Here is a 15,676-nt window from a genome sequence, read left to right on the forward strand (position 1 = left end):
GCACCGTTTGTCGTATTATTTTTGTCCATTGCATGCAGTCACTCCATCTGCCGGCAAATTCGAGAACATCATGCTGTACGATATATAACGATACATTAGAAAGACGTGATGAAGTTGTGCGTAACGAGATTGGCGAGGTTTGCACAATTTTATAGTTTTGAGAGTAAAACTGTCGAAAAAAATAAAGATATCGTTACGGATATTGAGATTAAAATTTGAACATTATGGAGGATAGTGGAATTAAAGCACATTTTAGATTTGGAAATGTTTCGAATCACGTATTTAGAACGATCAAATAAGATAATGAGCATAATTACGCACAAGAGAGGTTAGAAAATTTGAAATCGAATATCAAAATCGGGGAAGTGTGAAATTATACGTAGCGTGTTAAAAATCATTATTATTATCGATCGATCGATAATTTTATTGAGGTTATGTCAACATAGAGTAAAATTATACGTACTTTTAATAATCGAGGCATTATAATTAATATCATTTCTTAAAATTTTATATCATTAGAGTTCTCAATATGTCATACAAGCAATAAAGAAAGACCGCCATATGTCAAGACCAATGCTAACCAACCGCGTTGAAAACAACGAAGTTAGGAAATCCTTACGATCGAATATCATTGATAACAGAGTTAGAAAATCCACATTTCGAAACACTGGGTAGTCGCGCGCGGATAAATTCATTGATTGCCGCGAGCACAACCGGTCCCGGAAATCGCAACGTAAAATTTCCCGCGGAGCGATAAGTTAACGATCCGTGCCTCAAATACGATTACCAGACTAACAGGATTACCGGCTGGTATCGAGCCCCTGGCCGGAGTTAAATCGGGTTTCGTGTAAACGTGTTCCTCGTTAAAAGCTTAATATTAATAGTCACCCCGCTCGACCGGAAGAATCCGCGATTTTTATCCAGGTATTGTTCCTCGTATGTATTCGACGTCGTTCCTCCACATCCAATAATTATCGATGAATGTCGAAGTTCTGGTCTTTTGAATTTTTAAGATTTTTTTTTAAATTATTTAAAAAAAATTATAAATATGCACGTATTATTAAAAATTTTTGGAATTGAATTGTAAAAATTAATAGATAATGGATATAAATTTCGAAAATATTTTATACGATGAGTTCTTTTGAAAAGTTTGAATCGAATAAGTCAACTCACCAAAGAATCCATCGAGAGGATTTAAATTCTCGTAGATCTTTACCGTGGAACAATTACACTCGATTTGCACGATTCTGAGGTACCGTAATTGCAATGCTTCGCGAAATGGCCGCAGGCGAAAAGAAGGGGAAAGGGGGATCGTGAGATCAAGGCAAATGTTTCAAAGGGCGCGCCACTGTTCCGTCGGTTAACAGTGTCGTAATCGGCAAACTGCCTTATACGTCGGCTCGTTAAATAACCAAGGGACTCTCGGTTGTGAGAGTTAAGTTTGCGTGATTCAGTATTGTTGCTCATCGATGTAATCGGTCATGAAATTGATACGACGAAAATAACGTTTGCTTTCTACGTTTCCATGTCCATAAATTGAGAAAAAAAAACTTCAACTTTCCAGCCATGCGCAACGAATGATAAAACATATTTCTGCTGTCTTTAGCTCATTTGGAACGGGTGGTAGGGGCGGGGGGGGGGGGGGGCGAAGAGAAGAAAGCAATGGTAGGGACAGTCGAAGAGCCTCGAGCGTAACCGAGTTAGTAGTTGCGAGGCCGGGTTGGTTGCCACGTAGGTCAGCGTAGAAGTTAGCCGAGCGGCTATATTGTTTCGGAATGTCGTGGGTATTTAGGCCTAGGCTGGTCGCGGGACAACGTTTGCCAGTGTAACGCAGTTTTAGCGTTACCACGGAGATGAGAAAGTAGCTTTGCGGCTTCTCGAGTTCCTGCCCTATCGTGGCCCGACGTCGTCGAGTTTTCGACGTGGTGGTCGACGAGTCTGGTTGCCAAACTTTTAAACGAAATTTCGTCGAATCTCGTTTAGCCGGGGTGTTTCGTTGACGCCGGAACCCCAATTAGTCGTCTGCCGATATCGCGAAACAACTATGACGGTACGAGAGAAGACAACTTAGGGGGAGAAGGAGGGAAGAGTAGCGAGGGCCAAAGATCGAGCACCGCACGGATACGGATCGTTTCGTCCGGGAATTTGCCGCTCCGCCAGTCATTGCCTCTGCTTGGCGAAGTGTGATCCCATTACGCGTAGATTCCGTGGAAATTAGCGGCGTGGATTAAGACCCGGCATAGAGCTACGGCTATGTAGAGGCGTTCTTGGATCGCGTACGTAAAGTTGGGTACGTAGATGGCGCGACGCGGCGAACATGGATACTCGATTGAACGTTTGCCTCCTGGGCATAGAGAGGGCGCTCTGTTAAAGCGGATCGCTAGATCAAACTTCTTGACGTTGACGTATCAGTGACACGTGAGCGACGATGGGACGGATGTGGATATTTGATGGTGCGTGTGTCGCCTCCGGTTAGACTACCGTGTCCTGTTCCGTGAGGATTGGTTAAATTTATTTTCGGACCGTGAAATGAGAAATTGTAGAATCAATTTAACATTCGAGGGAGGAAGGCGAAGAGTGTATTTGATGCAAGAAAGTTAGGTTAATTTAGGAGAAGGATTATGTTATAAATTTTGTATAAACTCGCACAATCTTTATTCACTGCTAGGATCAAACCATGTGATATCATTCCTATTGCCATTACTGTTTTGAATGTTTGCGTTTGTTTCATTATTAGTAATGGGAATTTCACAATCCTTTTTCGTATTCGCACGCAACGATCAGAAATCACGGGTAAAAAGAAGATGACTCAAAAAAGATTTTGCTAATGCAAAATGTTTTACATTAGAACAAATTTAAACGAGTATACTCGTGACGGCGAATATATTAACTCAACTTATGTTTTAAAAGTTCTATATATATATATTTGCTACATTTAATGCCTACTAAGTTTATGATCCTTTAGGAATATAATTCCGCTAATCCCCTTGCGACCAGCAATTCTATAACACGGTTTTCGACTGGCCTATATTAGACTATGCTGATCTAATGTAATATCAATCGTCTTTCTGAGGAAGGCGAGCACAGGGTTAACGCGGGCAAGCGCTGACCATTGGGAACCATTTGCTAATAGATGCCACGAGATATCTCCATTAGACCGCAGGGATATTCCGACAGGCAATATAGCGTTTAAGATTCAAACTCGAATTACAGATCTTGGCAAAGATATAAATGCTAATCTTCTTCTATCAGTTTCAATATAAATTTCAATATAAAATGTTTCCAATAAAAAATCTCAAACGATATTTCTCAAACGATTGTCAATCAATGTTTATCATGACCATTGATTTATAGTGTATAGCACATTTCGAAAAGTGTCTCTCGTTCGTCGACGTTCGATCACGCAAAAAAATTCCCCATTACCGTTTCAATTACCGTCGAAATAAAAAGATTCGAGGAGGCAATTAAGGCGGTGAATCAAAGAACACGTGTATCCACCAGAGATGGGTGGGCCTCTGGATCGCAGAATTTAATTTCCTGAAACGAAACCGCGAGCCAACAAATATAATATCGATTGGAGGCGATTGCCCTAGAAAATTTAACTGCGCCCCGATCGTGTGTGTCCATTCGGATCCGCGTATATACCAATGTAAATCCTGGGCCGATATTAGCTTATTCCAAAGGGGGAAAAAATGTCGGGGACCGGACGATTAATTACCGATCTGTCGGATTATTTAAATTGCAAATAATGCGGCCAACAGAGCCGCATCTTTGAACGAGGCCGTGCACATCTGATCCATTCGGTCGGCAGTTTAATGTGAAATACGATCGCTGGGAAAGCGTATAAATTACAGGAAAAACGGAAAAACGAATAGAGGAGGAAAAGATGTCACAGACACTGGTATCGATCGTGAATGGGATTAAATATTTTTTTTCCATCTCTCTCTCTCTCTCTCTCTCTCTCTCTCTCTCTCTCTCTCTCTCTCTCTCTCTCTCTCTCTCTCTCTCTCTCTCTCTCTCTCTCTCTCTCTCTGGAGGTTGAATCTCGATTTTTTTTTATCGGACACCCAAAATTTTTGACCCATTTCTATATCTTCTCGATAGTGTCGAACAGCGGAATTCAAAAATAGCAATTTTAAGGTTAGAAAGTATACGTATAATTTAAAAAAAATTACTGATTTTATATTAAACAAATTTTAATTCAAATCGACATCGAATTTTCGAAATTAAAAATATATCTTATTTGTCCAGATAAGTGTTCAATTATAAATCTAGGAATTAGGAACGCTCTGGAGTATTGTAAATAAATAATATATAGTCTATTTGTGTTAACACAATAGGATATAATAAATATGTATCAATATAAATTTTACAAAAATTTTCGTACCTATTAATAATTTCATACATAGAACTGGTATCTTTTAAAACGAGAAATACGTGTATAAAAATGTCAAAAATTTGTGCTGCATCAGAAGAAAATTTAACCTCGCTCTTATTTCCTCGCTAGATATTTTTCTCTTTTTCCTTTTTCTTTCGGTGTAAATTGTGGACCTTATCTAAAAGATACGAGACAGCCTGGATCGTGGCCAGGTTTCTCGAAATAGGAATAATTTTAAGCACCACTTGAAAACTATGCCAATAGTCTGTGTCCGCCATTATCGTTACCGTTGCACTTCTTCCGCTTCGTTCCAACCAGAAAATCTACGGGCACGCGGTAACCTAATATTGAGCTTAATCGTTATACGTTTCGACAAAACCAAATAGAGAATTCCCCTCATACTCCCTCCCCGTCCATGGAAACTTTAACAGGGCGAATCTTATCGAATGTTACCATCGGGGAACGAGATTCTTAACGAACCACTGTTACATACGTAGAAATAACGTAGGAATAAAAATGATAAGCGATGATGTTGGCATTAGATAAATAGTTAAACCGATATTCTTAAATTTCAAAGTTTCCAGTTTATAATTCGTCGAGGCTGTTTAATTCTCTGCAATTAAAATTTCGTTTCCAAGAGAGGAAAAATTTTTTATCAAATTTTATAAACGTTCGTGTGGAAAATTTAAATGTATACGTAAATAACGTGGATAAATATTGCACATAAAATATTTAAAGTACTATAATATTTAGGGGATAAAATAAAGGGTCTGTTTAATTTTATTTTCCTTTTTTCAAATGTATTTAAAAATATGTATATCTTGTTTTTTTTATGAATTCTTATGAATTATTCGGAAAGGCGATCCTTTTTGATTCGAGCAACATACTTTTTTTTTTTTTTTTTTACAGGGAATTGAACTTCATAACCTAGTTTTTCCATTGAGAAAACAAACAAATTTCATAACTCTCCTTTTTCGAATTCATTTTTCATTTAAACTGTATTTCGAAGTTGCCTTTTTTAAATTAACCAGATTTACTTTACCCTCTGTATAAAAATTGCAAATAATTTTTTTTTCCTTTTTTCAACAATAAAATTCTAATTTCGTAAGCATCAAAGGGTTGGGTTTAAAAAGTGTGCTTTAAATTAATATTTAAAATACAATCATCCCTTGTTGTTATCATCCTCTTTTATTAAAAAACGTAAATGCATTATTCATAATTCTTTATAAACTAGATAAATAAAATTTAAATTATCAATAAAATTTAACTTCTTCTTCTTCTTTATTAATAAACACGTACATCATATTTATACATACGATATTCCGCATTCCAAATATAAAAGGATAAAATGGAAATAAATTTATTATCCCAAATGATGATACCACTGCAATTCTGGAATCGACTCGCAAATGAATTTGCACGAGGAAGGAATGGTCGAGCAGTGCTGGTCAACGAACGTCTCGACCGCAGCGACTCCTGCGGACGAAATAATTCGTATTTACATGAATACGCGGCAACGTCGGACGTGACGAAGGCATTAGAGCATCAAATCGAGTTAGCAGCGCGAATCGCTAACCGCATCAAGTCAGTGTCGGCCACCTTGTGCACCCTTGCCAACATCTGACTAACTCTATCCACGGACCAGGGATATAACCTGGTTCGGCCCCTTTGTCCACCGCCGGCCAATACGATCCGCGATTGGTTAGTGGCGATTGACTAAACTTCCACTTTGTCCACGTTCTATCGATAGAATTAAACGTGTGAATAAATAAGCGCCCTGTGTGAAGTGTCCTTCCCTGTCGAGGGTGAAACGAGTTTCGCCAATTTTAACGATGCTAATTCGGACCAGTTGCTGGTTGGGATTCAGAGAAGAGATTAGAGAAATTAAATTGGTCGAATATTCGGTGCGAGTGCATTATTGGGATGAAATAGGTAATGAAAAAAATGGTTACTCATTTAGAGAAGTGGAGAATAATACAAATTTTCTTTCCTTTTAATTTTTCTCTTATTTTATATAATTATATCGAATAGGATATATACATCTAGCATATTTGTAGCATACTTTTTAATTTATTCAAGAAAGAAAGCTTGTAATTAAAGAAATATATATAATTTAAAAAGGATTCGATAATGAATGAATAATATTTTTCTTATGATGTCGAACAACGTAGAGGCAACGTTAAATCAATTATGCGTTAATATTTCTCACGATGGAAGGATATTTGGAGGCCGTTACAAACTATAACAATGCTTCTGAAGTTAAACAATTTTCCATATTCAACGGTTGGTAGGAACGGTTGGCTGGTTACATTGAACGAAGATAATTCTGGCGATCGCGAAAGAAAATTGATTTCGATTTGATGTACGCTTCGATATAAACGGTAATCCATCACATATCACAATGCGATTTGAACCGCAGTCAATGACGTCGCGTTGACCGTCATCCTGGCAACACAATCGATTTTAACTCGATGCGGGCGTCGCGTTTGCCTCCGGCTAGCATTATGCCGTGTACCGTGTAAAACGATTTTGTCTAGAAACGAAATAAAAGGTCAACCGATAAACGATTATAATCTACATCTACGTCGCTGACAGCCATGACGATCCCTCGATACCGTTATTGTTGTCGCAGTTTAGCAATAATCTGCGCTTCGCGCATCGTTAACCGCCAAGTATAGTTTTGCAGATTGCAAATTTGTTCATTTAAATAATGGAAGAATGAATATTCTAATGTTTCGATTTTGGAAATTTAACGCAATGACGAATTGATATTCTATTTTCTTTTTCGATTGATCGAAAGAAGAGAATGTTATTTTTGAAGTAATTAAAATCAATAAATATATCTAATCTAATTTTTCCTCGATAACAGATGGAATAATATATATATATATATACTATAACTATATATATACTATAATATATATATATATATATACTATAAACTGGAAATTGTTATTTTAACGATAAATGACGATGATAATTTTTCACATCGGATAATGGAAAATGCCCGATGGAGATTAACTTTTAATAAAGGGAGAGATAACGAGAAAAATTTAAAATATTGTCACGGAATATTAAAAAATATATAGTGTGTATAACAAACGTATAAATTTTATATCAAATATTTTCGACTCGAAAATATGAACAGAGAAGAAATCAAATAAAAACTTAATACGTTCGTATCCAAGCCCGTATTATGTCCTCGCCAATAAATGCACAGGGATAACTCATCGAGGAGTCACGAGATGTCGCGGCGGGCATTTTTCTCGTCAACACGGTCTATCGACTTCGTAATTGAGCGTTACAGGTGTTCCCAACACTCGAACAATGCCGGCGGATTGTTCAATAACTGCAACGAATTGTACGTTTCGACGGTAAAATCGTCCAAGATACGGGACGGACGCGGCTGTCGTTGACAGGAACGCATTGCGCGTTTCACGCTTCGCTTTAATTAAGCAATTATCACCGCTTATTACGGAAAATATCGAGTAACGTTCACGTGCACAGAAGAGAAACGGTCTTCATTTGTAATTCACGTTGGTGTTGACCAACGTTGTTGGTTAATTCTAGCGTAACCATAGTCAACAATCCATGTGTACGAAATTTGCTACATTATTTATATTTCTAGTAATTCTAAGCGTTGTCGAATTGTCGTCGTCGTTGTCTTTCGAGACTGACTAGGTTAGGTGAAGTTTTTTTGCCTGATTTTGTTACCGTAAAACTAAGCTTCGTGAAAATAGCATCAAATTAATGATATTGATATTTGTTGTTATTATATCAATATACTTACGCAATATTTTCTATATTAGAGTTCAGAATTTCACCAAAAAAGAGAAATATAGTGAAAGAAAAAAGAACGAGGCTCGCGTTAATGAGCAAACTTTCCAACAACTGTCAACGCGGAAACCGAGCTCGAACGATCTAATTATCGATTCTTCATAATCTAGGCCATGTGATCTCGTTACATCGTGGTTATCTTTCAACGTGCGACGAGCGAACGTGTGTCATTCAGCATCATTCGTTTATTATTTCTTTTTTCCTTTTCATTCTTTTTTTTTTTCTTTCTTTCTTCTATCACCATTTACGCGTCACACGATTTTTTTTCCGTTTATCATGACAGCTTGTATCACTTTTAACAGCACGTTCGAATTCGCGCGCGCACCTAGCCTAACCTCGCCGCACTAACGCACTTTTCTCTTCTGCACATTCCTTCACACGCGCAGCTCTGTCCAGGCCCATTTACTTCACAGGTACGTACGTCATCGTGTGTCAATGTCGTAGTTTGTAATAAACCGCTATTATAGTATAGTTTTAGTATTTAGTCTGTTGAATACACTTAATGGATCTGTTTCGATCTATGGCTATAGCTCCATCGAGCAAAAGCTTATAGAAAAAGAATTTTTATAGGATACACGTTTATAAGGCACATAATTAAAGAGACATTATTACAATGGACTATAAAATTATATATCGTCAGAAACATTAGAGACTTCGCTCGGTTAAGCTGTAATTAATTTTCTTTATTGGATCTCTGTTATTATAGCTTTTTCTCTCCAAATCCATTATATTTCTTTTTTTTTCATACAACAAATTTCAACGTTCCTCCTCAATTATTCAGTTCTCGGTTTCTCTTCTCGTCCAAAAAAAAAAAAAAAAAAAAATAATCAAAATACACGAATTACATATTTTTTTTTATATATATATTTAAATATCCAATTTTCATTTTATCCTGAAAAATTTTTTCACGACAATCACTTTATTTATTTATTATTGTACGTATACCGTGGGATTCAAGCGTATCATCGATGAACAACATTGTTTAAATGTAATTTTCGCGAATTAGTCGCAGGTAATCGCCACACGTACACGCAATTGCACACAGCGGCGAAGTTGCGATCGCTAAGTTAATAGATTTTAATCCAGATGGCCGAAGAGCGAAATTCCATTATCCGGCGTCGGAGTTGCCGCAAACCAAGTTACACAGCTTCGCGAAAGCGTAATAAACCACAGTATTGCAGTTAACCTTGATTTACAATAATGCGCCCTGTAACATTAACAACCCTTAATGGTTATACATTGCCCCAATTATATATATGCTTAACGCGTTATCGATTTGCCGCGTCATCGTCCCTTATTGCACCCGCTTTCTATTATCCATCGCGTGTTCTTACAAGATATACACGGATCACGTATACAGATTGCAATTTGCTCCGGATAAGTACGATTAAATTCTAACGAGCTTGTTCGTTGTTCGATGAAAAGCAAAGAAGAACAAGTGTTTGTGCGTGTGTATATGTGTGGCTCTTCTTTCCTCCCCTTCCTTCCCCCCTTTATGCAACCAGGTATTTGTTGTACGGTGAATTCTACTGAGAATCGTTTGAGAAGATATATATATCTTTTAATGAGAAATGCAATTATGTTGGGTGAAAGTATTCTTCGAGTTATTTTATCCGGAAATAATTAGATAAAAGGAGTGGAGAAGAGATAAAGAAATAATTTCTTTTCGCGTAATTTTTTTTATTATTCCATTTCGTAAACAAATTGGTAGAAATTGTAATTGAAATTGAATCGTAATTAACTCTTCATTAAATGGAATGAATCTTCGCTGATTCGTTAGTGAGATAAGTGGAGGACTTGGCGAAATTGAATTCCAGTTTCGTAAAGTCAAAAAACGACCAGCATGTTTACTCTTCGCGAATGTGTAATACACGTACACAGGCAGGCGTACGGTTTACATCGTGAATACGTGGCTGAACGCTTGTATCGCTTGCAGCATGCCTGCCAGCCCTTCTTTTGTGCCCTTTGCATTTAGGTAACTTTAATTATTCGCCGAGAAGAGTTCCTTACAAGTTTGAATAACTTTATAAGCAACTCGGCTCCGGAATGCCCGCAACGCCGGGCCCCCAAGGGCCGGATACCCCGAGCACCCTGGCCGGAAATGAAAAATTTTTAGAATTACCGTCGCTGGCTTTTAAACGGTGTAATAAGCGTTTACACTTGAAGCCCAACGAAACGTTGGTTACAACGTGGATGAGGAGAAACTTTCGAGATATTTTCCTCGATACAAAGATTGTGAAGAGATTGCATCATCTTCGGTAGATTTTATGTTTTTTTCTTTTTTTTTTTATTCGCGATGATGAAAGCAAGATGGTGTAATAAAGATGCAACGTGAGATGGGACGTAAGATGGGAAGGAAAATATAATACTTGTCGAAATTTGATTGAATATAATTTTTGTTGAAGAAAATTTCGTAAATTTACGTATTCGGAGAAAGATTAAAAATTTTTGTTTTTCCTTTTTTTTTTGAAAAAAGATTTTATTCATTCGCGTAATATCGTGCAAAATAGATCCTTCATATCCCCATTTACGAAATGTAATTAGGAAACGGCTAGTCATTGATGCTGTTTAATTGCTCGCGTTTCCACTGGATAGTAATCCATTGGTGTCACGTGAACACGGATAAGGGGGCGTAAATGAGAGAGAGAGAGAGAATGGAACTTTCGTATAATCGTGCCTATATACGCAATCATCCATCCGTGAAATAAACGTTGCGTGCCACGCATCGATGAAGACACCCATTCTTTCTACTGTGGCTATCCTATATACATCGTTGCCCCTATTCACGAACAATTTTGATACGGATACAATCGATAGTCTCTCTTTTCGATCTTACCACTATTTTTGATAACTATTCTAATAATCTTTTATTGTTATTTGGAATAAAAATTGTGAGAAAAATTATATAGGAATAAATCGACATATAATGAGATAGAAGAATTTCAACGAATAAAAATTTTCGAATACACATTATGCATGTTTTAAATACACGCGCATGCATAAGATATCTATGGCGCGGGAGAAACGCGGGAATTCAAGTTTTTGCGCGACTTTTTGCAGACACTGGTAGAGATTCGCCGCCGGAGCCAGCGCCACCAGAAGTGCCGCCGCGTGGACCGTCTTTGCACGCGACCCACACACTGCGCACGCAGCAAAATCGAAATGGCTGTCCACCGAACGCCACGGGAAACTTTGCTGTGCCAACCGATCAGATGCAGACGGAAAAATACTCGGGTAAGTGTATAATAGTTTGTTGCGTGTCATGTCTCGATCGTGTGTCGAAATTTTCGCCACGAAACATACAGCCAATTTTCCAACGTCATTCGAATCTTAGGTTAGGTTTCCTTCTTTGAGAATTGAGAATTAATAATGTGACAATTTTAAAGATATACGAAATTACGTTGATAATGTTAAGTAAGTTGAATGATTTATACACAAGAACACGTATTAAGCATAAAGGAACATTGTACAACCCTTTCGTCGTGTTCACGCATGCCGATCGCTGACGCATCGAATTAACTTCCTACGCGATTACTCGGAATTAATTAGGGAACGGCTGACGAAGTGCACGCGTCGGCAGCGTTCCTCATTATTTCCACGGCCCTTCGTGCTTTATTGAATCCTTGAAGATACATTACCAATGCAGCCCGCTAGTTATGAAAGTTTGAGAAAGATAAAATCTCTCCGGTGAGCCAACGCAGAGGAAGTCCGTCTCTACCGTGTTCGACTAAGGGAAGAGGTTGAATGAATTTATTAGAACTGATTACTATTTAATTCGTCATCCGTGAACGAGAAAACGGATCGTCGGAGAATGTCGTGAAAATAATATTTTCAAGATGGAATAATGGCAGAATAGAATTCCTCAGAAGAATTATTTCATGATAGTGAATATAAATTTTCAAAAAAAAAAAAAAAAAAAATGACAAAAATTCTTATTCCTTTCTTAAATTTCTCCTTTTCCTATTCTTTTCTTAAAGTTTCGAGTTTATAATTATATGTAACGATATGCTTTCTTCTAGAAAATCTTCTAGAATATTTGGAAGATCAATAAATATTTTATCGATATTAATACAATATCTCCACAATGGATATTTACCAAGAATTATTGTTCTCGTTGACCACATTAACCGACAAAACGTATCAACCTATTGTTTGAAAATTCGAAGAGGATTGAGGCGGCCCACTAGCTCGAGGTAATGCGGTTCAGTTTTCAACGAACGAGTGTTTAATTTCGCGGCGCGCCCTCTCTCCGCCCGGTTATGTAGATGCGAGATCGCGGGTGCGATGGAAATCTGTTTAAACTAATGGCGAGTATAGTCCCGGGGATTTTGCATTAACGCCCCCGTTAATTCATTGTAAATATACTCGGTGTGTATTCGTTTCTCTATATTTCTATGTACACACTATTAATATATTGCTCGGCGACTAAACATCGTTTGTACCGGCATGGGAGCTCGTAACAAGCTGCCTTCCCCCACCACCAACTCCTTTACCCGAATATTCGACGTTACACACGTGCGCTGCGATCACTCCCCAGCGTGGCTCCCCCTATACGTACATGTTCTACGTGCGATTTACATTCTGCCATGTTCGATTCACGTTTACCGATGCTATAAACACTTCTACGATAATAGGGGCGCGTTATTAACCAACAGGGGTTATCGCCAGTCATTAATCATCCGGTGGCTACCTGGAGACGATATTTTCGAGTGTTGGACCGTGTTACAACGTGTTTTCGGGATCGACATGGACAGGTCGATCATGTTACGATTTATGTGATCTTCCAGGCAATTATACTCGTGAAAACGTTACGTCGAATCAGGGATTTGATTATATACGATTATATAACGAATTAATAAAAATATAGTACATGTGATCATTGAAACATTTCAAGAAATATCATTGTCATCTTTTTGAAATAATAATAGATTATTCTGCTAGTGAATCTAGGTTAGAAGTACATTCAGAAAATTTCTGGTATTCTAAAATTAACATCGCGATATTAGCCCCGCAATTGAATATTCGGTTATGAATTATGGATTAATTTAAAAGTAAGTCTTTCCAGGTTAGACATATCCCTTTTACGTATTAAGAATTTAGATTACTCTCAGAGATTCGGTTTCGTCTACACGTTCTACCACGTGAAATATTGCCTTAATCTCGAACGCTGGATACCCAGTCACTCATTATAAACACACCAAATTTCTGTTCTCACATTAGTCTCGTGCCAGAAGTAGTTTCCGCCTAAGAAACGATCCGGCAAACAGGTTAACGCGGCTTTAATAATTCAGAGGCAATGTGAATGGGAGGATTTATTATCATCGCGTTCCTTGTTTGTCTTGATACTGATTCTACGTTCATTATCCATGATTCTCTAGGTACGGTATCCCGTAAATGTTTATCTACCATCTTGAAATATCTACCGGAACGAAAATTGATACCGATGCCTAAAAATATACACGAAGGTATTATGAATTTATTAAGATCGCTTGTGCGCGGTTGTTTGATTTAATAATATTGTAGGACGCGTTTTCCGCGCGCAGCTCGCGAATCATAATGTTTAATTTAATAATATTGTTCGATGCGTCGGCTTGTAGTCCCCGTGAATTTAAGCTTTCGAACGGTTGGCGGTAGCCATATTGCTTGCAAAATTATTTTTCGTCATTCCCGCCGGGATTGTTGTTTCAATTAAAAAATTTTTTTATCCGATATCACATCTCACAATCGAAACTGATGGAATGCCAATTTTATGCGATCACGAATCGTTTCGTTTAATAATGTTCAAAATATGACTTTTCTCTCTCTCTCTCTCTCCCTTTCTCTTTTTTTTCCCCTCATCGATTTCAACGTTTTTGCTTTTAATCAGCATTTAACCTTCGTGTATCATACGTGGGATTTTCGTATCGATTTTACCTTTAATTTTAATTGCTCTAGTGCGAATGATTTTCCATCTCGTGTAAATAAAGTGATTACATTTTTATCAATTTCTTTCGTACAATTATATATCGATAATTTCTATCCTATTTTTTTTTCCCTCTCGAAATTAATGCTTTTCAACGAACAAAATAAACTTCTATCAATCCATTTAAATTTATATAACATGAAAGAAAACGCTACATGTCGAAAATCACGTCGAAAAACTTAAAAATTTTTAATCATGTATATCCTCCAATGGAAAATAGGAAAATCGGAAATTAAATTTGAAAAATAAGCTATACAAGAGATTATGAATCTTCCTGGTAATCGTGCGGCGTTTAACCAAACGCGATTGTTTCCGGTGGCGCGAAGCAATACGAAACGATTGGCTGGCTTCTATCTGTATTTTCCTAGGATCGGTGGAATTTTACGTGCTATGTTTCGCTGGTTCGGTGTATCGTTTGCCACCCATCGCGCTACTCGCTATGTTTACACACGAATTTATTGTAATGCGTTCTCGATAAGCCGTATCGCTTTAACGGACCGCGAAGCTTCATTGAATACCGCGATCATATCCCCCTCTCTTTCACCTCTCTCTCCCCTCAACCATCGGAGAAAAATCGATGCGTTTATTGTCGACCTTGTTCCAATTTTTACGCCTTCTTCCCCTCGTCTACAAGAGGTGGAAGAAAAGTACAAAACAACAGGGAGGAGGGGAGGGGGGGGGGAGAGGTGAGCTTTGTGGTTCGAGTCGTTATCAAAGCCTTTTTCCATTGACCTTCGAAGTCATAAAGTGTAAATGGTTTCGCTTTTAGAGAGAGGCCTTCGTTATGTTTGTGTCTGTGTTATATAGATTTATAACGCAAGGTGAAACCGTTCGTTCGTTTATGGATGTTTTTGTGTGTTCGCGAAGAAGGGAAGAGTCTTGTTTGTGTGGTTTTATGCGATGTAGTTCGTCTACGCGTCGATAATTTTTGAGAAGCGCAAATTATTGAAGATATTTTTAGAGATGTCTCTTCGTACTCGGAATATATATATATATATGTATTTGATATCATAAGTGTGTGAACATCAAACGTGTAAATGAAAATAAATATTTGAGTGGTTTAACAATGAACCAGACATAAAACCATATATTTTAATTAAAGTATATAATACACGTTTTTCTGATGTAATACGCCAACACGTATTAACCTGTCGTACTAATAAAAACAAGGGGAAAAAAAAAAAAGGAAAAAACATTCTGAACTTCCGCATTACACCTCGTGCATTCGCGTAATACACGCATATCAGACGCATCCTACCAGACTGAACGAGCTTTATTTTAAATTCGCTTAATAAATTTTAGTTTCCAAATGGAAATTATCGCGTTTCCCTCTCTCGGCAAATTTTTCTCGAAATATTTTGTCGAACAAAATAATTTATCTTGCAAAATACAATAATTACAATTACCTGTACAATTGTATAACCTGTACAACGACAAATGCACCAAACATTTCGCTCCATTCAAATCCGTCTAATTCAACTTAAACAAAAGGGAAAAAG

The 15,676-nt window shown here is 37.5% G+C and overlaps 1 protein-coding gene across 8 annotated transcripts in view; it reads left to right on the forward strand.

The window, feature by feature from the left end:
* LOC100871615 (uncharacterized) overlaps positions 1-15,676 on the forward strand; it is a 503,962-nt gene that overhangs the window by 300,342 nt on the left and 187,944 nt on the right. For all 8 annotated transcript variants that reach the window (XM_086911195.1, XM_086911193.1, XM_086911188.1 and 5 more), the window contains one exon: positions 11,276-11,449. In XM_086911195.1, coding sequence (XP_086767321.1) covers positions 11,276-11,449 — 174 coding nt within the window. The remainder of the gene's footprint in view (positions 1-11,275; positions 11,450-15,676) is intronic.

The sequence above is a fragment of the Apis florea genome, unplaced genomic scaffold (assembly GCF_048593485.1).
Source record: "Apis florea isolate Af1SG1 unplaced genomic scaffold, ASM4859348v1 contig_3203_pilon, whole genome shotgun sequence".
Classification (NCBI taxonomy): Eukaryota; Metazoa; Arthropoda; class Insecta; order Hymenoptera; family Apidae; genus Apis; species Apis florea.